The sequence below is a fragment of the Molothrus aeneus genome, chromosome Z, assembly GCF_037042795.1.
Source record: "Molothrus aeneus isolate 106 chromosome Z, BPBGC_Maene_1.0, whole genome shotgun sequence".
Taxonomy (NCBI): domain Eukaryota; kingdom Metazoa; phylum Chordata; class Aves; order Passeriformes; family Icteridae; genus Molothrus; species Molothrus aeneus.
The window spans coordinates 38,097,262-38,124,513 of NC_089680.1; the positions used below are offsets into that span (position 1 = coordinate 38,097,262).

The 27,252-nt window shown below is 39.2% G+C and overlaps 2 protein-coding genes across 3 annotated transcripts in view; one reads left to right on the plus strand and one right to left on the minus strand.

The window, feature by feature from the left end:
* Positions 1–24,316, plus strand: part of PLPP1 (phospholipid phosphatase 1) — a 63,443-nt gene extending 39,127 nt beyond the window's left edge. For both annotated transcript variants that reach the window (XM_066568962.1, XM_066568963.1), the window contains exons 4-6: positions 9,880–9,937; positions 21,593–21,769; positions 23,865–24,316. In XM_066568962.1, the coding sequence (XP_066425059.1) occupies positions 9,880–9,937; positions 21,593–21,769; positions 23,865–23,990 (361 nt within the window). In that variant the 3' untranslated portion in view covers positions 23,991–24,316. The remainder of the gene's footprint in view (positions 1–9,879; positions 9,938–21,592; positions 21,770–23,864) is intronic.
* Positions 22,752–27,252, minus strand: part of MTREX (Mtr4 exosome RNA helicase) — a 43,437-nt gene continuing 38,936 nt past the window's right edge. The window contains exons 26-27 of the mRNA XM_066568961.1: positions 24,752–24,856; positions 22,752–24,433 (exon numbers count right to left, since the gene is read on the minus strand). Coding sequence (XP_066425058.1) covers positions 24,381–24,433; positions 24,752–24,856 — 158 coding nt within the window. The 3' untranslated portion in view covers positions 22,752–24,380. The remainder of the gene's footprint in view (positions 24,434–24,751; positions 24,857–27,252) is intronic.

The following is a 27,252-nucleotide window of genomic DNA, read 5'->3' on the forward strand; positions in this document are numbered from 1 at the left end:
GATACTACCTCTCCTCGCTGAACTTTGCTACTAAGCATGAGGACCTGGAGGCTGGAAAAGATCTTTCTAATTGCTGACCTTCTTTAATGAATTTGTATTTTGTTTTTATACCTCTCCAGCTGTACCTTATGGTGAGTTAAAAGGAGAATGGTCAACATATGGTTTAATTTCTTGAAACCTTCAATTCACTGACTTTTACTCTGAGGTTTATTTATTGAGCTCTCATTTAAGGTGTAGATTTGGAGGCCTTCTTGTCTCTTAAAACATCTACTCTTGAGGTATTGCTGGCTTGTTTTGGTTCTTCTTTTGAGATGCATAAATGAGGGGTTTCTGTTACATTCATATATAAGATCTGGATCTTATAAATGCCAGATGTCCCCTTGTGATGGAATTTTATTGTCCTTTAAGACTGCAGCTGAAAAATCTGGATTGAATTTCAAACCTGGATAATTGCTGGGTCCAGTTTTTGGGGTTTTTAAAAAATATGATAAAACTGAGTCTTCAGAAATGCAATTCCAAAACTTATTTCACATTTTGGAACTGATATATTGATACTACTTCCATAATAATGCAGTTTCAGTGTCATACAAGGAGGCAGGTCAGGTTTCTGTTTCTGAAAGTGGAGTAATGAATACTGCAAGGGCAAGAAGATGCATGTAGCAAACATCTCACCCCCCTAGTTATTCTATGCCCATTAAAATGAGAGAGTGGATCCCCTACTTAGCAGGGTTCTATACTCATCATGTAAACCAAGCAGCCTTTTTATTCCATGAGTGTAAAGTGCTTGAGTGTCCTGCTCTTAGACACAGAACAGTAGCAGATGGGAGGCTGTAAGCATAACATGTTCTTCCTTAGTTAAAACACAATATAATTGTCCTCCAGTCCTCTACCTGCTTAGGCTTTCCAAATTTACTACAAATTTTTCTTGAAAGCAGTATGTACTACATTTTAGCTGAGGAGTGTGCGTTTGTCACATTAATGCAATAACTAACTTCTAGCTGGGAGTGGGAAGTCCAGATCTTTTCTACTGAAGGATGTGAAAATATGTCTAAACAGTCCTTTGGAAGACTAGCCCTTTAAGCAAATAGTTCTAGGTGTGATGGCAAGTTTCTAACTGAGCACTTAAGAGTGTGTGTGTGCAGTGTTTGTGTACACACATATTCTGTTTTGCTTAACCTCTGTTCCTGAACACATGTGGGTGATCTGCAAATGAATACTGACAGTGGCAACCACTTAAAGTGGTTTCTGTAATTATCTTCTCTAGTATGTATTATAAGGAATTTGTTGTTAAGGCCTTTTGTAGCTGAAGTTTGAGTCATGTTGTTAATCAATTCGGAGAACATGCTTTAATATTTCAGAGCTTTAGAATGAAGCTAGAACAAAATCATTAGTTATTGTTCTCAAAAATCCACATTTTCCCTTCATGGGACAGGTGAACATGAAGGAAGAACAGAGCATGGTATGAATATTCAGAAAGTGAACTGAATGCCAGCATATTCACACAGGTTGATAGTGGCCTTCTCTTCTAAGGACGTTAAGTTTGGTTGCAGTTTGCAGTACAGTTTGTTGTATCTTGTTGCTTTAACAATGGTCAAACTAATTCTCCTCAGTACAAATTCTTGTACAGTGTAATATTTTTTTTCCCTATATATAATTGTCCTCCAGTCCTCTACCTGCTTAGGCTTTCCAAATTTACTACAAATTTTTCTTGAAAGCAGTATGTACTACATTTTAGCTGAGGAGTGTGCGTTTGTCACATTAATGCAATAACTAACTTCTAGATATTACTTTTTGTTAGATATTACTTTTTTTTGCTTCTTTTGCTGAGTATGGATGTTGCAGTGGGACCTAAAAGTTCAGAGTTCTGGGTTGGGAGCAACACTGAAAGCCTCATGACAAAGCAGATCCAGGAATCTGTCCCGGAAACTGCCCTTCCTAGATTATTTGTCAGCTCACTAAGCACATGCATAGAAATTAAACCTTTGAACCTGAAGTGGTAAATATTACACCATATTGTAGAAGGCTGCTTCTTCAGAGACACCCTATGCAGTCCGAGCTTTGTTGTCCCCGAAAAGCACACTTGCACAGCTAGCAAGGACGTGTTTGTGCGTGAAACACTTCCTTTTAGCTTAAACTTAACTTTGGATATTTGTAGCCCTCTAATTTCAGTCTGTCAGTTTTCTGTTTATGGTAACGGATAATGCAGCTGTCAAGGTTCATAATTATAATTGTATTACTGATGTACAGATTCATATTACAACTCAGATGTCTAAAGGAAAAAACAGTTCCCTGCTTCAGTTGATGTATTGCTCCTATGCTGACTGTGCTCAAAACCAGCTGTGTGTAGTCTGCCACTGCAAATTCAAAATGTAATCTTCAAAGAAAGTTTTTTAGGAAATTAGAGCTGACTGTTTTGACATTGATAATTTATTTCAACACAATTGCCAAGGTAGTGCCCTTTACCAATCATGTGCCAGGAATTTGTCAGCTTTGTTCATATCTCCTGCTCTGGTTGTAGCCCTGCATGAGCTGTGAGTGCAGATAAATCACTGAGCAGTTCCAGAAGCAGGGTGCCCCTGCCAGACAGCTGGTATGGGACTGACCCATATAACTTTGTTTGAAGTTCAACCAAACTTGTGAAACTCTCATGTTGTCTGTTCTGTGTATCCCTTCAAAACTATAACTGTGTTAAAACAAAAAACAACTATGAGTCCAAAAAACCTTTGCAAAACTTCCAAGGCTTATGTATTATTTACTTCTATTTAAATGAATGCTTTTGTTTTCCCTTGTTTCATTAGATAGCAACTGGTTTGCTCTGGAATTTTTAAACTTAGGTCAAGAGTCTGAACATTCACTTTAAGTTAACCTATTTCTATTAAATGACCTGTCTGTCCCTCTCCTTATCTGTCTCCCTGCCTGTCAGTAAGGGGAGTATTTCTATAGTAAAGTATTATTTTGCATTAAAATTACTTGACTTTTATAGAATGTACCAATATTCTGTTTTGAAACTTCTTGAAGCTCTGTTGAAAACCAAAGTGCACTTAATGATTCAAGCATAACTAAATGGATTACTTCTCATTTGGCAGTTTCCATCAGTGTCATGAATCAGAAATTGGACATGCCAGACACTTACTATGTGTTTACTAGGGGCATACTGGTATGTTGTATATAGGACTGCTTATTTCTTTTATGGAGCTTTCAACCTGTGAAATGCTCTACACTACTGAAATTTCCATGTATAGGAGTTTTCATCAGAGGCTGATTTACTAGTTATCACTTCTGAAAATGTACATGCAAAAAAAACCTGCAGAAAACAACTGAAGCAGCTTGGATACCAAGTCATTTGAAAGGAGTAGAAGTCCACACATGTACTACTGTTCAGATAGTGCAGCTTTTTCCTTAAGCACTTCTTTCACCCTTATGTCGTTACTATTCAAAATATAATGTGGTTGGTTTGGGAACACTTACAGACCTAGTGAAATTATTAATCATATTTGAGAAGTTTGAGAAGGAACTTAGAGCAACTATGCATAATTTTACATGGAAGGAAAAATGAGCCATGATAATGAATAAAAGCCTTTAAATATTTAACCCTCAGAAGTTTCTAGGCTGCTGGTGCATGTTGAAATGGGGCTGTACTTGATCTGGGAGCAAAAGGAGCTGCCTTTGCAAAAGAAACTGACTGGTGGTAGGGAGAATTGAATCTGGAAAGTGAACATGCTCTAATGAAATGAGATGCAGTTCTGCAATCTGGGTCTTGTTTCTGAGCTTACATCTCCTTTGCCTTAGTGTGAATTGGACCTTTTGAATAGTGATAGGTAACATTCATTTTCGTGACTGAAACTAGAACCCTTCCCCCTTTAATGGTTTTCAGACTAAGCTGGGATGAAATCTGTTTCAGTAGCTTATCCTGCTTAAGGTCATTTGAAATCAAAATACATACTTGTGTTCAGTGCATCATGAAAATTATTTGGAAGCTAGCTGTGGCCATCCAAGCAGGTAGATGCATCTTCTCATTCACAGAATTTCACTGGTTTGCAAAACTTATATCTAAGGTAACAGGAGGAAAAAGTCTTATAAGATAAAATTTGGGGTGTGTATAACTGTATCAAGCACATAGTACTGCAGGAGCACGTATCCCCTTAACTGTTCTCCCACTGCTTCCTTTCCTTTTCCCCTTTGAAGATTACAGGAATCTGCTGGAAGATGTGTCCTGCATACTTGTCAAGCACTTCTTACCCAAAGTAGTCCCTTTAAGAAGGAATAGCACATAAATCCCTGATTTAATAGAGATTATAATTTTCTGTCTTCATTCCCTTTATGAAAAATAACATTACTGCCAATCAAAAATGTATTGTGGGTAAGTTATGCAGACACAATAAATGGAATAGGAGTGTTCTAGTGCATGTGAGAGCAAACTACTACTCTTTAGAAATGTTGGTTTGAGTACCTCTTGCTGCCATTTTCACTTTTAGTCTTTTCCTGAGATGGAATTATTACTAAGAGAAGTAAACAAAGTCACAATTTTTATTTTCTTCCTTATTGGAAGAGGCTACCTGGAAATGTAATGGAAAGTTAAACTTTCCTTTTGTGCATTAAGTTAAATGGAATGATAAAATCAGAACCGTTGAAAGATAACTTGTTTTGTAATAGTTTTGCAATGTGCACGAGGAAATTGCAGCATGGAATTTTGTTGGACTTTGGAATATTGAAAGCTCAAAATGTACATGTTTTTGTGTGGCATAAATGACAAGATTTGGTAACTGCTTGCCTCTTTGCTAAAAAAAAAATAAATTGGAAGTTCACGTGTAGATTGCTGCTTATTTTAAAAGGAAAAAAACAGTAACAGTATGAAATTTTTTAGTACTGGTTATTTTACAGTCAAGTTTATTTCCCTGGTAGCTGTTGATACAAACTTCTGCTGTCAGATGTGAAATAGCTAGTTTAGGTAGTCATTGCTCTGTTAGATTGTTCCATCAGTGTGTAATACTTTTGTTCAAATCAAATTTACACAATATCTGCACGCCTGAATGTACCATCAGTTAGTTTCGTCAGTTCCCAGAGAGTAAAGAAACAAACCCCCATAAAATCCTGCTTTTAACCAGCTTCAGAATCTGGTCAATCTAGCACTTAAGACAACCCTTACAGTACTCTACTGCTGATTAAAACTACTTCATGTTGATGCTGAGCTTGAGGAAAAGTTACTTTATGCTCCTGTTTCTTGCACAATCAGCAGTCTTTGTTTCAAAGGCTGGTGGTTAGGAAGGTGATTAGAAATAGGTAAATACCTATCTCTTCTTAGAACCTGTTGGATTGGGTTTATGTCAGTAGGATAAGCAGGGAAATTTAATTGTGTGTGATAGACTGCAAAAGGAAAAAAGTGGAAGGTCTGCAAAAACATGGTCACAGTATCAAATCATGTGTATTACATATCATTGCATTACATTGGCAGCTTCCTCACTGTCTACTGCTGCATAAAGCAGAGCTGAGTGGAACCACCCTTCACCCAGATATGGTTATGGAATTGTGCAAGATACTTGCTAGTAAATGTTAGGTCTCCCTTTGAAAAAATTATCAATGAAATATTCCAGAGGAGGACCGCTGAATTGGAAAGACTCTAGCAGCGTTTTCCTGTGTAAATGTGTGGCTTTGTACTAAAGTGTGGGTATAATTACTGTCAGACAAGGAAAAAAGTGGAGAAATTTGGAACATGGGGTTCTGAGTAGTTCTTGATTTTGTTCAGTAGATAAACTGCTTTTGTATTTATTTCAACTTTTCTTTGCAGTAATGACAAAAGGGCTTAATTTCAGAGTCCTCAAAACTTGCTGCTCCCACTGATCTTGTAAGTTGTAGTAGTGCAAGTCCAGCACATGAGGAAAGAGTGAATCTTGGGAGAACAAGTTGATTGTTGAATGCAGAGAAAATTGACTTTAAAGAATGTGGTGTTTAAGTGTAGAATTAGAACTTTAAACCATGGCACTGAAATACTAGAAATATTTCACTGACAAGCATGTGTCACAAGCGTTGGCTTACTCAACACAGGCATGCTGAGCTTCAGCACTCTGGCATTTATTCCCTTCCAGATCATGGAATGGGTAACACAAATGTCAGTGGAAGCTTTGAGTCAGACTGGGAGAATCCAGAGAACTTGAAGATGGAAAGGACATGCTGGCTAATCCAGCTGGGTGTATTTATTTGCTTTGACATGGGAGTGTGCATAATGTTTTGCTGAGCCTTCTGTTTTTCTCTAAGGGATCATTTCATAATTCTGTAGTTATGTTGGGAAGATTTCCTTATCAGCCTCTGACATGTCTATTGAAGCACCACAGGATGCCCTTTCTTGTGGAATATCTCTTTCTACTGTCATTTACTTTAATTTCTCACCATTTAATGCTCCACTGTAGCAAATGTGTTTAGCTGTTCTCTAGCTGTTCTCAGGCTGTTAATTTCCCTGACATTTGTCTTAAAGTTTCTGCACATTCAAGCGTTCATGTGAAAATATTAAATAAAACATTAAGCTTGTTTACTGAGTTCCAGTGTCAGTAATTACCTTAAGAAGGCATGTACTTTACAAAATAATGCCAAGCAGAACTTACTACTTAAAACATGCATTTTCTTGTAAGTCACAGTCCAAGAAAAATGATCCTTTTATGTGCTGTGTACTGTGTTCAATTTTTCTACTAATTGAAGAAACATAACCTGTCAGGCTGGCTCTGCTCCCTGGGCTAAGCTGGCCTTGTGCATGGAAAGTAATAGAAGGTTGTCAGTGTCAAGTCCTCCAAGGCAATCTCTCTTAGTCTTGCTTATCTGGGCTTAGAAATCCTGCCTAAAATAACAAAGTCATTCAGCTGATATGCTTCTTGTAGGAATTGTTTGTACTTTGATTATTTTTCCAGGTATTCTTTAAAAATGCAGACATTCAGTAATGAACCATAGTCATAAATTGTAGTCAATCTTACGGCAACCTTTTTAAGAACTACTGTGTCTTTACTTGTGTCATTACTTTTTTACTGTCTTTGTCTTTATTGGAAACTATGTGAAATTCATGACGAAGCTAAGTTTCAAGAAAGCAAAACAGCCCTTAAAATACCTTCTTTTAAGACCTTTTTATGATGTCCAGCTCTACTGTGTACATTGGAAACTAGGAGTATACTTTAAACCTCAACTGAGACCTGAAACTGGTTTTATGATACTACTTAAGGTATTCTTCTAACTTGGGAATAATGTGTTGTCCAAGTGGAAGTAATTAAAGCTTGTGCTTTTTTCCTGTTAAAATGAAGCCATATTTCTGACATAGGAAGAGATCTGTGGGATAGGTATTGATGGAGTGAAAGACTCTGAAAAACTGTTTTTTTGATGTCAGAATTGGCCATTTCAGAAACAATCAGAACAAGACTGCACTTGCCAGCTCTATTTCATGATACTTCAATTTCACCGGATATTGTTCTAAGACTATTTTGAAAAGGATATTTTGGAATCTGATGTGTGAATTCTATTGGGCTAAGTTAGCCTTTCTTTCACTGGTGAAAGGTGGGGATTGGAGAGTTGTCTCTACTGTTTTATTGCTGGCTCATGGCAAACCAGCACTTGCAGTAGGATCACAAAGAAGACAAGTGCTTGGCTGGTCTGATAGACATGACATTCCGCTGGCTTTGGGAAGACATTATTTATGTGCTGATGAATTGTTGGGAAATTTTTTGTTGTCAATATTAGTGTTTTGAAAGGATTTTAAGATCTTTTAAAATGTCTTTTTCTTAAGGAAATCTAGAGACCAGCAGTATTGCCAAAGAAGTTTCACTTCTTTGGGATTGCACTATGTGCAGGTTGGATCAGTACTTTGTCCCAGTTGTATTTCTGGCAATACTTCATGTGCTAAGCACAATATTTTCAGTCATGTACAGCATACTTATCTATGCCTGATAAGAAATGCATTCAAAGTTTGTAATATTCAACTTGGGACAAGGTATTCTTCATGTACCTTAGGCTAATAAATTCCAAAACCAAAAAATACAGTAGTCAAGAACACACTTAAAAGGGTACAGGAATTCCAAAATAAATTTAGGGAATGGTATTTTTTCCTTTTATCATTTACTAGTCTTCTAAATTCCTTCAGCTGGCCACAGGTTGCTTTCAATAGTTGTAGAAAATATCATCTTATGGCCAAGAGGAATACCCCCAGAGCTATTGGATAGAGTACTATCACAGGAGCCAATAATTCCTTATTCTGTATCTTCTGTAGAACAGCATGCTTTGCATTCTCAGATGACATGTTTGAAGGACAGGACTCTTCACAATGTTTGTTGTGTTGGTTTTCATAGTTGACTCTTGCCTAGAAATATTAAGTGTTTGAGTACAAGAGTGGAAAAGGGATGTCTAGCTACAGTGTAGTCTTAATTTTTGAACTTTAAACATCTGAAGCTAGTACATTGTCAAAGTTTTTCTTTTTAAGAAGCTAATTGGAAAATACCAGTTGGTGAAACAAAAGTCATCTTATTTCAGACTGCTTATTTAGTACCTCTGAAATCAAAAGCTGTTGCTGTCAGTATTTTAAATCAACTGTAAACAAAAAGCTCTAAAACCTCTGGAATAAACCTGTGTAGACTTTTTCTGATGCAGTTTCTAAATGTTACACATGCCAAATAATTCAGGAAGTTTTGCAGTTTCACTTGTGCACAAGACAGTTTCATTGCCGCCTTTGTGGTATTTGAGCAGGGCATCTTTAACCTCATTATCTTGCTGCATGTCAGAGCTGCCTTTGTTTCTCCTAGTCCAAAGAGTGGAAATGTTTCCTTTGACTAAGAGTTTCCCTGGCCACAGGGTCTCTGCCTGGCAGAGGCACCCCAAAACAAGGGACCTGGCGGATATGGTAGAGGTCAGACTGCAGAGCTTTGAAACTTCATTAAGCTGGGCATGTTTTTGTATGCCAAACTGCTGAGGGGGGAGTGCTGTGGTTGTTAAATGGCACAGAAGCCTGGCTGAAACCTGGCTGGTGGCCTGTGGAGCAGCACTGTTACAAGGCTCTGTGCATAAAATGGAAAAAAGTAGTGCCAAGTACAGTTCTTTCATCTCCCTGCTAAGACAAAATTGTCTTTACATTTTGCGTTATTTTCTTGAAGAGGAGGTGGATGACCTTTTTTTTACATCTGTGGCTCCTCACAAAACCAGCTGTGCAGGGGAGGACCTGGCCAGAGGAATCCTGGACTGCCAGTGTCAGTTGTCAAGTCTTTGGGAGCTGAAGGCAATGTTGACACTCTCAATGAGATCACCAAGTACGAATCACTTCTACAAATTAGATGGAGTGTCATATTTTGCAGTTGACTGGCTAGTAAACTGCATTCGTGCCTTTCCCCCTACCTTTCAATAATAAATAATCAGGGTCTGTATGAATCATACATTTCACAAAGGTGTACAAATGTAATATAAACTACTACATATTATTTGTGAACTACTGCCTCTTGATGGTGACTAAATGCAAGTGATTGTTTTGGGGTGATTAATGTAATTTGTATTCATACATATACTGTGACTATAAGGGACTTTTAAGAAGTAAATACATTTAAAGTATTCTGGCATTTGTCAAGATGAACTATTAAGGGACACTTGTCTTTAAGATGTGTTCCCTTGCTGTTCGAACTTCAGTCAAAAGTCTAGTACTTACTGCCTGATGTAGAGATCAACTTAACTCTGGAAAAGGATAACTGCTGAGTAGTGAAGTCTGTACTCTTGGTCAAAATCTGTGTGATGTCCCTAGGGAGCCTCCTTGAAGAGTAGTATGGACATGTTTGCATTTACCAGTTCACTTGTATAATATACATTAGTATCACTGCAGACTGAATGTTTTAAAAGGAAACTGATGATGCCTGATCTTTTCTTTTCCAGACTATCATTTTATTCTGGCCATTCTTCATTCTCCATGTACTGCATGCTCTTCGTAGCAGTAAGTATGCTCTTTCCATCTAAGTGATAACAAAAGATGTGTTAGCTACCCAGTACTGAATACTTACTTGGCTGCTATGCATATGGCTTTTGTAGGATGCTTGTCTGGTACAGTTAAAGACTTCTCAGTAGGAGTTGTAAGGGTGGTGATACTGGGACAAGAAGTAGAATGATGTTCAGTATGCCAGAGAATACTTAATATGGTACTTGGCTTGTGTGCCGTGTCTAAAATGAGCCCGGTGACAAGTGTGTTTTGAAAAGAAGATGCTACTTAAATTAAGTTACATTTAAAGTATTATAAACCTTATAAAATTTATAAGGCTTATAATACTTTTAAATTTATAAGCCTTATAAAAATCTGTAATGAAACATGTCTGATCTAATGAGATGTGCAAAGCCTATTTTAAAATAAACAAAGACCCTTAAACACAGATCAGGTATGTCTGGGCCCATAAACACAAAACAGCAGATCAAATTGAATTTTCAAATTCCTTTTTATTTTTCTGTATTTTTTAAGGACAGAGAGGCAAGAGTGAGGAAAGCAAGGGGACAGTAAATATTAGTGATAAGATCAATTCAGAAGTGCTTCATTTCGGGATTACTATATTTTTGTTGAAATTGTTCCCGTGAACTAGGACAAATAATCTTCACTCTTAGGGAAGACTGATTTTATTGTTCTCCCCGTGCTAAGTGGTAACATAGAAGGCATTAACAACTTTATGGAATTTTGTTGTTAATGTAGTTGAAAATTAAACTCTAGTCCTGGACATAAGTTGCTAACATAATATATGCATTCCATGACTTTTACAGACCTCAGATTAAATTTTCTTTTTTTGTCTTTGTTGCATTTTATTTTTTTCACTCTCTCAAGGCATTAGTACAACATCCATTGTGAGTGAACCAATTGTTCAAACTAAATAAAAACCCCTGCAATTACACACAGAAGAGGTGGCTGTTCAATATGATTGAGGTAGTTTTTAAGCTTTATTTTAAAATAAAGCTATCTCAGAAGCTTGATGTTCAGTTTTGATCTGTTATGTAGGTTTTTTTATGGCTAAACCTGTTCAGATTGTCTTCCCTGCTTACCAGTCTTATCTAATGTAAATACAAAGAGTTCATAAAAGTATTATATCCTGGGTTTGACTCAAATATGGTGGTCTGACTTCCTGTTGGCTGTTAAAGTGTTTTTGCTCATTATGACTGGCAATCTCCAAAATTTTATGAGTCCACTCATAATAGCGCTTCAAAACCAAACCCACTCTTTCCATAGTACAGGGAAGCAATTACTGCTATACAGAGTGCACCCTAATACTGACTTACCCCTCTGGGCTCAGTCAGGCCCTTCTCATCCAACATCTTCTCACATGGTTTTGTTAAACAACGTGATAATGTGACACTTAAATCTCACAGAAGGACAAACCTGGAGATAAGAAAAACCTTGGTAGGTGTGTAGCAATATGTGTTGTTTATAATTCATACTGACTGGATTTTAGTTGTCTGTCAGGGATCTGAAGCTGTCTGAGCTTTTACCTCTGTCCCATGTGTATAAGGTATGTTCTTCTGCAGGCTGGGTAAACGGTGGTGGTCAGGAGAATTCTCAACTCATTAATTGAAGGTAATGGGTCACATTAGGTAATACAACCCTCTAGATGCATACAAGACAGAAGATGTCTTGAACAGCCTGGACTTAAGACCTTGTTTAGTTAACCTACTGGGCTTGGAAAAAATTCAGCCTTTGGCAAGAAAGTAAAGAGTTCTTTATTTTGAAGTTACTAACTTCATGTGGCTTGAATAATGCTTTCTGGAGTGCCTGTGGCATATTCTTTTGAATCCATGCAAAGAGCTTGTCTGGAAAGTTCTTGAAGAGGAAATTATGAACCTTAGCTGTCTTGGGGCTTTGTGTGTATGAGTTTGATTCTTGGCAACCTCCCACATGGGCAGGTGGCAAGTCAGTGCAAATCAAACCCTTCCTATGCAAGCTACATCAGAATACCATAAATCCTGTCTTTGTGTCTGTCCTGGTTCAGACACTTGCTGTGCTCAGAGCTGTCCTTGTGTTCACTCAGGTCTGTAGTAACTGCAAAACATGGCTTTGCTTAGTAGCATCCTTAAACTAGAGGGGTACAAATGCCTTTAACTCTTCTAAGATGACAGGAAGTGTTTCACTGGAGATCACTTTGTTTTCCATTAATTAGTCAATGAGTTTCCAGAGCCCTGTCTGTTTCTGCACCCATTTTTTGTCTTTGGCTGAGCCATATTGCCCATTAAAAATAAAGAGGCTTTGTGGAGATTAGACTTCTACTTCCTTCTGTCTGATAATAAGATTATTCATTATTCATAGAAACTGCCATGACGCCATTGTAGGGACATCTGAAGAAGAGAGCCATTAATGGCTCCTGTGCAGCATGTTTTTGTCTTGCTGATTAACATAGCCTTAGTACATACCAAGAAACCAAATCGAGTTCAGATGTCTTCAAAAGGACAGCTAGTGCAGGAAGGTGAAGAAAATACACACACACACGTGCGCATGTGGCAAGGCAGAGTGCTGCTGCTGGCTCCAAGCCAAACCTGCAGCACTTGATGCCTTGTTTGTTTTCTGAACTCTGATGCTGGCTTCATCTGTGCCCTGCACCCATTCTGCAGCCACGGGCTGAGTCACCAGCAGGACAGGCTGTTAGCATGTGGCATTACTCAGAGGCTGTGTTAATGATAACCAGACACTAGCATGCCGCTTTCTGGAGCGGCTGGAGGAGTCTGGGGGGTGTGTGTGTGTGTGTACTGCAGAAAGTGTGCTCTTAAAAGGTAGCTGCTGAATGTATGTCAGTGTCAGGTGAATCCATGACTGTAGACAACCAGTCCTCGGAGGAGCAGCTGAGGGAGCTGGGGGCTCAACCTGGAGAAAAGGAGGCTCAGGGGTGACTTTACAGCTCTAAAACTGCCTCAAAGGAGGTTGTAGCCAGGTGGGGTCCTGGGCAGCCAGCAACAGGATGAGAGTACTTGGAAAAGATTGTCAAGCATTGGACCCAGCTACCCCCGGGAAGTGGTGGAATTGCCATCCCTGGAAGTAGTTAAAAGAGAAGTGTGGATGTGACACCTGGGGACATAAATGAGTGCTGGATTTGGCAGTGCTGTGTTAACAGTTGAACTCAAATGATCTCAAGGCTCTTTTCCAACCTAAACAATTCTGTGATTCTATGACATTTTTGACTTGGCAAGCATTTGGATTTCTTCAAGAGTCTGAATTATGCTAAGGAGTATTCCTTTCTTCTGCTTGCCAGGAGATTGCCAAAATTGAGTCCTCACTGCATGACTTTGCTGGTATCAGGAGAAAAAGCTGCAATTTTGAACATAATCCTATGCTGCGTGTCCCATCTCATAGCAGGGGCCACACATGGAAACACCACGCACTGTATTAGTCATCAAATTCTCTACTTTAACTCTTTGTTGCATGGAAATGTTAAATAGTTTATATTATCCATCTGTTTAAATAAGCAGCAGTATACATAATTTGTTGCTCTCACAGCACAGAGGTCATTGCACCTGTAAAAAAGCTGTTGTGTCTCGCTAGAAAAATTTAAATCTTGGGTTTTCAGCCCACTCCCAGGTTAAAGTTAAGTTTCTTATGTTTCCTAACAGAGAATTAATGAAACCCCAGAAAAAAACCTGCTTGCAGTCTGTCAGTCTAGGAAGCTATGGTGGAGAATGTATTTTGAGACTCATTTGGCAGAGCTAGATGGGTTAGTTGGGTCCAAGTAGAGCTGTTATCTCTGGGATAAGAGCTTCTGCCAACAGCAGCTTTGTGTGCAAGCTAGAGGGAATTTGACCGCAACAGTATGTGGGAATCCAGTGACCTAAAAACAGATGATGGATCCCAAATTATCTGTGTTGTCCTCTCCTGATGCTGCTCCTTTTTTTCCACAATTAAACAGCTGGCATGACCTCTCCTGTTTCAAAACTATTGAATCCTGGTTTGGAAATGGGAGAGCAAGTGTAGTGGAGCACCTCTTCTACCAGTGTCCATGTGACCAAACTAGCACTTTGGCCCTAGAGGGGGGATGCTGCAGGCAGTTCTTGACTTTTCAAGTTAAGTATGTTTAAAAAGTTATTTTAAATTAAAATGCTAAATGCATGCTGCCATCAGTAGTGAGAACAGTTGGTAGAAATGGGTGTGGCCCTGAGGATTATGTTTCTGTAACAGAATCAGTTTTGGCTGTAGCTGGCCTGGGCACTTCCCTGCCGGCACCTATTCCAGGATGAAGAATAGAGCTGCACAAACCCAGAGGCAAATAGCAAAGCCAAGAGGCACTGCTATTCTGGGGATGGCAACGTGTTTGTGCTGCTTAGACTTGGGACAGAAAGGGATGATGAATCTTGCACAACGTAACTTGAGTGGCTCTCCTACAAGTCATTGGGAACATTTTATGTATCCAAGGTCACATGGATTTACAGATGAGGACAGTAAATGGTGTTTCAATGGCTGGGACTGAAAAAGGCTGCAGCCTTCTTTTGCAGAGAGATCATAGGATAAACACAAGTGAAAACAGGCTTTAGGTTGCTTTTGTTACTCAATGCTCTGAAATGTGCCAGTCAACCTCTGCTCTCAAACTCTGATTTTAATTGTTTATGTTGGGATGGGAAGTTGTGTGAAACATTACTCAAACGACTCTTTGACACAGTATTTTAGCTATGTCTGTTTGCACAGCACCTATTTCTTCACTTTTGCAAATGCTTTTGACTAGAGCTACAGAACTGTCTTTATTGTGTTCTTGCCCACATGAAAGTTGAGGACTAGTCTTGCAAAACTAATGAAAACACATGTGTTACTGAAAATGCTTTGTTTGGCTGTAGCTGTGCATAGTATCAAGTACCTTACTTTCAGCAGATGAAAAAATAAAGGATAACTGGTCTTGCTGCAAGGCTCAAGTATGGAAGCACTCATGCTTCTACCTGTATGTGCTCCTAGTATTCTTTTAATACTGTTATTTAGACTTTTTATGGTAAGAAAACAAAAAAACCTGATTTCTCCATGGTTTGCTTGGAAGTTAGGGTCACTAGTAATAATTCCCATATTGTGAACTGGCTCCTCTAGAACTGAGCTGAAAGCAATACATTGCAGTGCTCTAATTCTTCTAGTAAATGTTAAAGTACCAACTTCCAGCGTTTTTTTCTATCAGAAAAGAGGTAAGTGTTGTATTCCAATTTACAACAGAATAAAATGTTACTGTTTATCCTACTCTATGGTAAAAATTATGTCAATGTGAAATTATTTTGGCAATGTACAGCCAAATTGAGGCTGGAGAATTAAAACCCAAATAACCCCATTGCTCACTGGAAAAGTAGTATTTGTTTAGAACAGATTGATTACAGTGTTGATATTGAATTGAAAGCTGAGCTGTTACTAGTAACAGGCATTTATGCCCATTGCTTAGGAGGCGGCTTTTGCACATCAGCTGCCTTTGACAGCAGAATGCAGCTATCTTAGAGAGCCTGGACTGGTACATATTCTGCCTTTTCTTGCTAGTTCAGCCGCTTCCTCCCCAGTTCAGCTCTCCCATAGATCAGTTCCCTGTAGGGTTGTTCAAACATCAGAGCTGACACAGGGAAGACAGATATGGTCAGAGTAATAGGGATATACCATCCCTTTGAACAGCAGCTCAGGCATACCCCCACAGTGAAGGCACTGCAGACCTGTATCTTCTTCCCTCACTGGAAGGGGAAGAACTAATTCTGAACTGTTGCTTCTTTCTTTTTTATTTTCTGCCCAATGAAAATAAAACAAAAGACATATAATAATGAGGATTGACCAGGGTCATAAATATGTATTTATGAAAAGGAGGTGATCTCATTAAAAAAGCAAATTGTATTGACAGGCATCAAAGTCTAAGTTGCCTTTTTTTTTATTCCTTTAATTTTTTTTTTTTAGAAGCCCAGCTCATGAGTGACTCATGAATTCTTCTACAGCTCTGTATTCCTTTTAGAATACAGTTTTCTGTTTGGATATGAGCCCCCTGTGTTTAAAAGTACTTGGGAGAGACATTATCCATATTTCTGGTTTGCAGGCAGTGTCTTGTTGGCTGATGCCTATAGCTCTGTTCATAGATGCAGTGCTTCCAGGTACAACATAAGGTGTTGCACTTCCATGTAATATTTGCATAAGTGTAAGATTGTATATGACACACATATTGTGGTTCTTTTGTGCTCAGAACTGCGATTTTTAAACTGTTTACTGGATTTCTTGTATTTCCTTGAATTCCAGAGTTTGTACTAGCTGAAATATGATGAATAATTCTTATACAAAGCTATTTGAGTAACAGCATTTATACAAACTAGCTTTTATATGAAGACATCTCTCAAGTTTCCCATAACAAGCAGAAGGGGAAGAGCTATTCTGCAAACATTTATAGATGTAGGAGAAAGCTTTGAAAATCTCTGAAGGGAGCCTTTCTGTCTGCTGTTGCCTAGTCTGAGCAGGGAAGAAGTGTCTGGATTGCTGAACAGGACTAGAACAAGGATGGCAGATCACTTACCTGTATTGCTTATCCCTGCGTATCTGTCTAAATGTTTGGTTTCAGTTGCTTTATAACATTATGCAGGAATCTATTCTGAATGCCTCAGCTTGTCTGTTCTCTTGGAGGATCATATTTTAATATGGGCTGTTATTGAAGATGCTCAGATGCAAACTGTGTCTGGTGCAAGTGTGTTGTAGTGTGACTACTGCACTGCCCTCTCCTCAAGGAAAGGCTACAGTGTGTATTTACTGATGGATCTGGAGGGTGAATAGTTACTCTGGCACTCAGTGCATCTTCGCAGCTTCCTAATGGAAGACTTCACAGTCTTAGGCAAGGGGGTATTGTCTCCTGTAAGGATGTCCTTAGAATATATGTAAAAATGAAATTTTCCGATTTTACAAATGTGCCTGGATTCTCAGCTGTTTATGCCTAATCCCAGGCCTTCTGAAAAATTTTGCCTCATCTTTTCATATTAGTGCAAAGGCTGTTTTTGGGAAGACTTCAAAACACTGGTGCTTCCTGTGCTTTCACTTCCTTCCACTCCTGCCTCATTAACAAAACCACCTATACACAGTAGCTCCATATCTACTCCCTCCACCTCTGAAATCCAAAAGCAAACCACATACTTGTGTACATGGACTTGAGCGTGCTTAAGCATTCCTAAATCAGAGCTTCTTGGTTTGGGAAGAATCCCTATGGTTTGTGGCTCTTGGGACTTTTTGGGTCAGCAGACTTGCTTTGAAGTATGAGCTTTCCTAACAGTAGCCAGTAATGGATCCAAATACTGACTAACCACAGCAGTATTTTGTGCCTCCTAGACAGTAATGCCATAGGGCTCTCTGTACTGCTCAGGCAGATACCATAAACCAAAGACAGACATGACTAATAGTAAATGCTAAGCTAAGTAAAGTACATGCCATTTACTTGCTCACTTCTAAACTTGTATCAACTACAAAGGTCTCTCCAAGTAGGGATATATTTCATGAGAACTGATTTTCTCCAACTTTGTTTTGTCTCCAGAGTCTTACTACTTGCACTTGGACAAACTGAGAAGTGTTTTCATTTCTCTATGTCACAGGGGACTTTTCTCTCTTCGAAACTGTTTCCTCACTGTTCTGCTCTTAAGTTAATGATGCTGTGATTCCCTTAGGGTTGGAGAGACAGAAATAAGAGTGAAAATAGGTATATCTCTAAAGGGAAGGTGTGCCTTGCTCCTGTTGTTTAGGACAAGACCCCTGTAGGAAATGCAGTTACTGGGGTCTTTTGGTATCAGGAGAAAATCTATTTTTGAAAAGTATCAGAACAAATCAATTGGTACAAGTAGTACTATTACTTGGTGGGGGAACACTACCACAATCCCTCCCCTCTCCAGATTTCTTCCTTTTGACATCCATTCTTGAACAAGTGAAGGAGGATTTCCCATACCTTAATAGGCAAATTTATTTTGCAGTGCAGAATTTCTGTATAATTGGGTTTTGGAAAAAATTGGAGAAGGTATTGAATGAAAATAACCAAGGAGTATTAGATATTGAAACTAAATATCTGAAATATGATCTTGGTTGAACTGAGTAGGTTTTGGTAGATTTAAAAGAATTTTGTGCCCTTAAAGTGAAGAAGTATTATATTAGCTGTTAGGAAGTTTCCTTGTGAAGCCACATGGTTGCACCTCCTGAAGTCCATGTAGGAAACACAAGTCACTGTACTTCCAAATTAGGTAGGCATGTGTTTATGTAAATTACTACTGCTCCATTGAAAGAGCAAATTCTCAAATGTGGAGAGCAAATGCTAGAAATGTGGAGTAGCAAATAATTCTCCAGTTGCAGAGACCCTTCCATTCATGTTTGTGGCTTCTTGCAAGAAGCCACAAAGTATCTGTGTTTCTCTTCATTGCTTGTCTGTATTTTTAGAAATGAAGTACTAGACCATAGATTAAGAAGAAATTTGTGTTCAGGATGTGTGTGGCATAGAGGACATATTTTCATTATGGAGTAAACTAGTAGGGAAAAAATCCTCAAGATTATTTAATCCCATTAAAAAGAAGTCTTGTGAAATCTCTTTGCACTTTTAAAAGGAATGAACAAAGCAAACACAAGAAGCAGCAGGATGGGGGAATGGAGAGCAATGGAGCATAGCTAAAAGACAACTGCTGATGGATCAGAATGCTCAGAACAGTGTGGAGGGAAGCTGGCATGGTCAAAATGCTGACAGGAGTGGGTCACTACCAGAGCAGTTTGGGATGCTTCTTCTGTGTTTATAGGCTCACAAATTTGTTCTCTGCAATATGAGAAATGCTGGTAGGAGGCATTTCAGTAGTATTCCCAGATGAAATTTCCTAAAGTTCCTGTGGCTTGTACAGATCACAAGTTTTTCTTACATACTTACTCCTTTCTAGAAAAGAGGCTTGGGTGGAGAGACAGGGATTTGCTTCTGGTTTCTTTCTCTGAGGCTATTCTGTGACTTCAAAGAGGAGCAAAGGAACATGAGGTATGCCATAAAGGAGGAGGTTCTGTAAATAGCATGAAGCCATTGCACTCTGTTAGTCAACAGGGTCAAAATAGTAGCAAGAGTTAATGCAACATGGAGCTAGGACATCTCCATATTATGCATTTAATTCTACATAAGGGCTAATACTATATAAAGGAAAATTTTGAATACTTCTAGTGTTAACCTTGATTTACATTTAATGAATCATCGGCAAAAGGTCCTCTCCTTGGCAGCTGTATTTTCCTGCGTGGCCCTGATGGCCTGTTGTAGCCAGACATGTTGCTGTTGTTTTTCTAAGAGCAAGTCACAGTAGTGGGAAGAAGCTTGGCAGGGTAGCACAACTCTGAGCCTGTTAAAAGCAGCATCAGTTTGAAACTACCTGCTTAAAAATAACGTGGCATTTGCTACTGCAGCAGCTGGTTAATAAGCAATTATTTTCAACTTAACAAAAAAACCCCCAAAACCCCAAACCCAACTGTAACCAGAATGACTGCTGCTATTTCTGAAATTAAACACAGCAGTGATCAGTCAGCCTAACACTGCTCTGCGGTATCATTTCTCACCCTTCTCCCACCTAGTTTTAAAACACTGTGAATCTATTTGCTATAGAAAGTGCAACAAGACCTTTGGCTGTTTCCTGTACAGATAGAGGAGCTGATGGTGTGAAGAATCACCTAGAATTTGTGAAATCTATAGCCAACTGCTTATGCTCTGCAGCTGATAGAACAGCTCCAGATCTTCATGATGGGAGATTACTCTCAAAGTACAGAAATCAAGCTTTCACATAGATGTCAGATCCAAATTTCTTGTCTGATGCTTTCTCAAGCAGAAAGAATTTGCCTAAGGCCAAAGACTGCTTTATTGATCATTCAGTGCACTGAGCTGGCATTTGCATGCCTTGCCCCATTTTCTTCTTGTGTTCATAAGTAAACCTATTTTCTCACATATCTGCAAAAGGGTTGCATAACCCTTTTTTTTTTTCCTACTACAGCTATACACCCTTTGCAAACTTCCAAAAATGTTTATATGGAAAAAAACTTCATTGCAGCAAGGTATTTTAACTGCCTTCAGGAAAATTTAGTGGGAATAGGGAAAGAGTGAAGTACAGCCAGTATTAAATCATCAGCCAGCTCTTCAGGCTACCAGCATATGCTCCTGGGACCTTCCTCTGCTCCATCAGGCACTTTGTAGTGTTCTGGTCTACTGTTGGTAAATCCAGAAGTAGTATCACAGTAAGTCCATTAAAACACCTTTTGTTAAAAGAACTTGGTGTGACAGGTAATTTCTGAAGTGGCTAAACTGTATTTTCCCTAGTGGTGAGTTTGAGGCCCACAGAAATATGCAGTGCCCACCAGTTTGAAGGGGAAAAAATACTTTTCAGTTTAGTCTTAAGTGTAGCTTCTTTAGAGTCTGATTCTACCCTGACCTTGCTATTAAAGAAAACTGTTTATGGATAGGGTTGATGTTTTTGATGCTCCATTTATAGCTGAAAATGTCAGCATGCCAAAATTATGATGTAAGTTACTAAGAGAAACATTCCCCAAATGTTTAACTTTGGAAAGTATCACCTCTGCATCTACAGTGTCTTCTCTGTGCCTGTATTTACATGGTAAATGTACTGCTTCTCAAAGTTAGCCATGGCTTTTGAAGTTGGCAGTGGAGGGTTTTACCATCAGGCACCAGTGCTGCTTGTGTGCTGGTTTCTGCTTTTCTCAAGACTGTCAGCTAAGGTTTTGTCCTTGGTCTGAAGTTTCTAAGTGTCTCCGTGAAGATATACTTAAAATGTTAAACATAACTTCCAAATGTATTGTCGGTGAATGCAGTAACTATGGTGCTTTCTTTGGTGATAGGATTAAGTTTCAGAATAAATTCAATTATGTTTACAGAATGTATTTGGAGAAACTAGAGAGCTAGATAGATGTAGACAGACAGATCCTAGACAGACCACAGAAGAAACAGAGGCAGGGTCTTGGATTAGATTAGATAGGAAATAATAAATACTGCAAAATGGAGGTAATACATCAAAAACATAGATATACACGACAAAAGCAGACCTGAGGGGAGGGAAAATACATGAGAACTTCAAATATCCACCAGAGTGGTAGCATGGTTAATAGGCAGCTGAAAAGGGTGAGGAACACAGCTCAGTGAAATATACCAGTGACAACTGAGAAATGCTATCATTACATCAAGTTAGCTCTGATACTTAGCTGCAGCTGCAATGCTATGCCAGAAGTTGATAATACTAAAGGTGACTGCAATTAGGAATGAAGTTTAAAAACTTGTCAGCTCTATGAATAGTAAATGTAAACTATTTTGTGTATAAGGCTTACCTGTAGTTCATGCAGGAGTGAAATACTGGTTTGACTTACACTGGATTCTTTTTAAGCCTTAAGTGGCTCTAGTAGTACCAGGACCTTTATCCTGAAAATACTCATTTGTCATATTGGTACAAATGGAACAATATGATGGTGTCATATATAAATTAAAGTTCAAAACTATAAAACCCTGCCTTGGCAGCCTTAAGAGTATAACTATAGCACCTAGAACAGCTGTGAATATTATTTCAATAAAATTTCAATCAACTCTTTGAAAAGACCCAACACAATTTTACTGCATCTGTGTTTTCTGCATTTTGTAACTAATTTCTCTTTTTCTTTCAGCTTTATCTTCAGGCAAGAATGAAAGGAGACTGGGCAAGACTCGTACGTCCTACTTTACAGTTTGGTCTTATTGCTGCATCTATCTACGTGGGTCTCTCACGTGTTTCTGACTACAAGCATCACTGGAGTGATGTTTTAACAGGACTTATCCAGGGTGCAGTGGTAGCTGTGCTCATTGTAAGTAATTCCTGAGGGGGCGGGTGGGTGTGAATGCTGCTTTTATGAACAGCACCTTAGAATTGCAAGCTGTGTTCACAGGAAAGCAAACCTGTATTTCTAACGCTTCAGAAATTGCTGAAACAGGAAAACAACTCCTTGAACTGGTTGTAGCAATAGTACTTTGGGGAGTGAGGCAGGCCAATGAGATAAATGGTAGTTTTAGCCATTGGACAACATGACATTGCCTCTGCTCAAGAGCTTTTCAAATAACTAAGATGGAAATGGTAACTGCAAACCAAGGCCTCTCTATATAAATCAAGCTTTTTGCTTCTAGCCACATTTGAAATCCCAAGTACAATAGCAGAGAACATAATATAAAGTATGTTTTATAAAGTAAGTTTTATAAAGTTAATGGGAGAAAATGCCTTGAATGAGTACAGCACCAAAGTGTCTGCCTTTGCCACCTTACCCAGTGTGTTTTTTCCAGTCTGATGGGAAACTAAAGCCCTTCACCATTTCTTGTGTGCATTCCTAGTACTAAAAATGTGTTCACAACAAACAACATGTGAAGCTTAGCTGTACTGATGAGTATAAAGTTATCTCAGGAAACAGACACCTGCCTAAGCTTGTCACAGCAGGCCCAGTTGACTTAGTGACAACAATTGTACTGGGTATCACCAGTGCAATGGTTAATTCATCCATAGATAAATTAGGACTTTTGGATCAATGGGAATGAACTGAGGTCTTACTGAAGTATTCAGTTATTAAGAACTGAGGCTCAGCTGGGAAGAACCACCTCCACAATAAATGCTTTGTCAGCTTTCTCAGGTCAGAAGGGTTCAAGACAAAGCTGTCTACTAGTTGCAATCAATTATCCAATCTTGGAGCAGCTCTGGGAAATCGTACAGGCTGCATTAGCCGTTACTAAATGGCAACATGTTGGCATAATCCTACCCCTTTTTCTAAGAAACAGAGTACAGAGAGAAAGAAACAACAGAGATCAAAGAGGTGAGGACACTTTTATTAGGAAAACAAGTTTAGTCAGGGATGTTGGATGATTCAGAAGGTGCTTGGTAATACAAGAAAGAGTAGAAAGTAGCATTACAGAGAGTTGAAAGGTCAGGAAATTATTAGATTTGAAAGGTCAGGAAATTATTTTTAAAAATATACACTAGCACCAACCACCACCCTCAGACTCTTATCTGAAAGAACTGATGAGTTCCTCTCCAAAACCAGCAAGCTGAGGTTAGAGCATAGCAGCACAGCAAGTGCAAATATATCACTGAATTGAACTGAGGGAATCTGGCATTAAGTGGAAGCTGAAACTCCCCTGGTCTGTGGCTAAAGCAGTGTGCTGGATCATCAGCCAGCTGCCAGCATGGTGGGAGATTGTTTCTTCTGCCATGGACATTCAAGTGTTCCACAGTTCTCAGGGTTGCAGTGGGAGGGGAAGACACAATACAGGAAGGGAAAGGAGCACGTGAGGCTCTCACTTATTGCACTCCAGGTAGCACTGTGCCCAGCACATCTGCTGTGGGGCTTGGTGAAATGAGCAGTGGAAGACAGCAAGCTGCAGAATTAGATCAACCACCTGTCTTGTAGTGAGGGAGATGTCTCCTAGCTGTGAAGAAGTGAGGTGGTATGTTTAAAAGACTGCAGGAAAGGACTACATAGGTAGAGCTGGCCTTATAGATGCTTGGTCCAGCTAAAGCACCATGTCTCCTGTTCTGTCCCACCTAAATTACAGAAAAAAAATTTAACCGAACTTGCATTGTGGGCCTTTAAAAAGCACATTTTGCTCCTTCATTTAGAGCTGTTCAAACTATGGCTGTTGTAATTAAGCAGTGCCTGGTAAGGTAGTCAGTTGGCACAAGCCTTGACTTTGGCTTAAACCATCAGTGGCTAAATGGTCAATGGCATGGTGAAAAAGCAATTAAAAGAACAGATGTCTGAATTTTGTACAAGACTTCCCTGCCATTTTCTAATGTTTTAAACTGATTAAACTTAGTTTTGATCATAGAATTTGCCAGCTGCAGAGCCCTTGTTTCAAAGACTTGTGAGTGCAGGAATAATTTAACACTGATTAATGCTAAACACTAATTTGTTCACTTAGGTTGTCTATGTGTCAGACTTCTTCAAAGTGAGAGGATGTACATTTCAACCAAAAGAAGATTCCCATACAACCCTACATGAGACTCCAACAAATGGAAATCACTTTGGCAGCAATCATCAACCATGAAGAATGACCCATATCACCTGTATTGCTCTGAATGAAAACAATTTCACAAGTCTAACTCTGTAATATAAGTAATTGCCTTTAAGGGACTGCTGCTGCTCTTGGATGCTCACTTTACCTGTATATAGTAACATCTACCACAGTTATTGTACATCTAAACTTTAAATTTCTGTTGGTTCAAGCTCTTGCTTAAAAGAAAGCTATTACAATTGTAAATTTTTATTGAAAACTGTAACAAATTATATTACATACACTGCTGTTTGTACATGCCTTGTTGAATCAACTGTGGTTTAAGTAAACACCATTAAAAGGAATTACTTGATATGGAAGCCACATGTGACACTGATGAATTTGTTCCATCATGTCAGTATAGTTTCTGGAAGACATCTGCTGTTACAGGTAAAGGCTTGCAGCAAACACAATATCTCTCTTGATTTTTGTAATCCCTATTAAGAAGGAAAAAAATATTAATATAGAAGAGTCTTAACTGACACAAACACTAGTTAAAGTACAGTTATAAGCTTGTTACAGGTTATTAAATGGAAGTCATTGTACACCCATTTTTAGCCACCCTTTAAGTCAAACTTTGTAATAAAGATGTTATCTGGAAATATAACAGCAATGGTGCTGTTTACCACGATGTCAACACAAGAAGTTCGCATTACAAAACCATTCACCTTCAGTCCTCACAATCTGTCCAGCCCCTTCTCCCATCACTTTTCCTTCTAAAATTGCTTAATGTACTGTGAAAATGAAGTACATACCCTCTGCAAATTTATTTTCCAGTTCTGTGTTCCCAATGGCTTTTGCAGCCTGGCACATCTGCCGAAGCAGTTCTTCTAGCCGCCTCATACAACGAATTATGCTACCTGTATGAAAGAGCAAGGGACAACGTTGTGCCACATCATGTAACTGCTCCTGAATTACTCAAAGTAATCGTTCCTTCTACAACCCTGGTCAATTTATCTAGAAGCCGAATGTCTTAAACTTAATTTCTGTTTGCACAGTAAATTTCTTTGTGAGGCATTTCCTTGAAGCTGTTTCCAAATGCTTGTCCTTTCTAGTGTCTTTACATTCTCTAACTAATATCTAATCACACTACTTTCTGGGCTGTTGAGTAATTCCTAGCCGACTTTTTCTTTCAAGAACTTGTTAAGACTTCCTCAAAAAACATAGAGCAGTAGGAGATTCACAACTTAGCTGCTTCAAGTATTACCACAGGTTTATTTTGGGATTGTTTTTTATAAGCCTTAGTTCTTTTGTTGTCAAAGGCAGTAAAACAGTAAGTAATCTATTTTACCAATCCTGAGCTACTCAAGAGTCCATGGACCACTCTACCAAGCCATTGCATGGTTACAATAATACACACAAGCATCTTGCCACAGCTCCTACACTGCAACCCAACCCACTTGTGATTTATTATGCATTTATCTCCTTTTTGAACTTTCCTCACAGCTTAGCCCAAGTCACTGCTACAAATTTCACAAAACAACTCTAAATGCTTCTGCTCTTCTGGCCACAAGCAAACGGCATCCTGTTTGGTCATCTCCTCCAGCAGCATCTCCGACAGTCAAAATTACTGTAGGCAAAATAACTGTTAATGGGTAAATATGGGATGAAGGGCTCGAGAACAGCCCTGCTGAGAGGGACTTGGGGGTGCTGCTGGATGACAGGCTCTATATGACCCATCAATGTGCACTTGCAGCCCAGAAAGCCAATTATATCCAAAGCAGTGTGGCCAGCAGGGCAAGAGAGGTGGTTCTGCCTCTCTGCTCTCATGAGACCCCACCTGCAGTGCTGCATCCAGCTCTGGGGTCCCCAGCACAGGAAGGACATCAACCTGTTGGAGCGAGTCCAGAGGAGGGCCACCAGGATGATCAGAGATGGAACAGGTCTCCTTTGAGGACAGGCTGAGAGAGTTGGGGTTGTTCAGCCTAGAGAAGAGAAGGCTCCAGGGAGACCTTATTGTGACCTTTCAATACATGTAAACATTCAAGGTCATGTTGGATGGGGCTCTGAGCAACCAAATTTAGGGGAAGATCTGAGTCTCTGCTCACTGGAGGGGGTTTGGTTTCTACAACCTTTCTATTACACCTTTAAGAGATAATATTTGGGGAAAAAAAACCAATATGAAAAGAGCATTGTTCATAGCTCTTGGGAAAGTGGGACATGATAAAGTTAATACTTCTCTTCTAAAAAGCATTCATAGGGGCGCACTAGGCCATGACAGTTTCTACAGTGAGAACAGTTTGAGTAAGAGCAGCAGTTTGTAAAACCTGTTGCAATGACAGGAGATGGAAAAGCCCACCCACAGGCTACTGAGCACAGAGCACACACCAACACAAGCGACCTGATGGCAGCTGCCCTGAGCATGGCTGTGCTGCACTGCGGCAGGCCCTGGCTCAGCTGTCAAAGACCCCGCTTGTCTCCATTTACAAGGCCAGCCGTGACAGCCGTTCCAGGGAGTACTCGTTACAGGCAGCGTAGCTGGGCTTGTTGCAGACATAGTTTTATGTTCAAGAAAAAGAAAACCGCAATTTTAAAATGAATTATTATTTATACTTCCATAAAGCAGGAGCTGGTCTGCAGTTAACAGATAGGATATTTAACTCCGTTTAGCGTTCTTCCCTAATGGCTTTAAAAAGCTGCTCTTATTTTTATTTCTTCCCACCACATATTTTAGCTTAAAGACAAGGTATTTTCATAAGCATATCAATGCTACTCCACTTTGTGGCAAACACACTTGTTCTTGGAACACTTAGGCTTATTTTGTATTCTGTTTTTCTTTTAAATCACTACAGTTACTTGGATAACCAAGGAAAACTACTCTGGGATTTAGGAACACAATCCATTTAAGGCACACATAACCAACAATGGATGTCTGAAGTGCTTCCCTTCCTTTTGGATAAGGACAGAAAGCACAGAAAACCAGCCTACTGAAAGTTAAAGGAAGAATCATGCATTAACCCCTGTTACAAGAGATGACCTCAAAACAGGCCACTAAGATCTCATTTTGAGGAAGCTGGCACTATTGAGTAGAACAAAGCTAACTGTCTTAGTACAAATGTGGTTAAATGGAAAATGTTACTGCCCAGTGTATTCTGAACATTAAAATGTCAGTGTAAAACATAAGCCAGCTGCTTCAATGTTCCACATATGCAGGGTGCCTCCATAGCAAATAGAAGGCTCAGATACTCATTGAAATAGGAGGAATCTGCTGACTGCAGAAGAAAAGACTGCCAGGATTTGTACTGCTCAAAAGCAA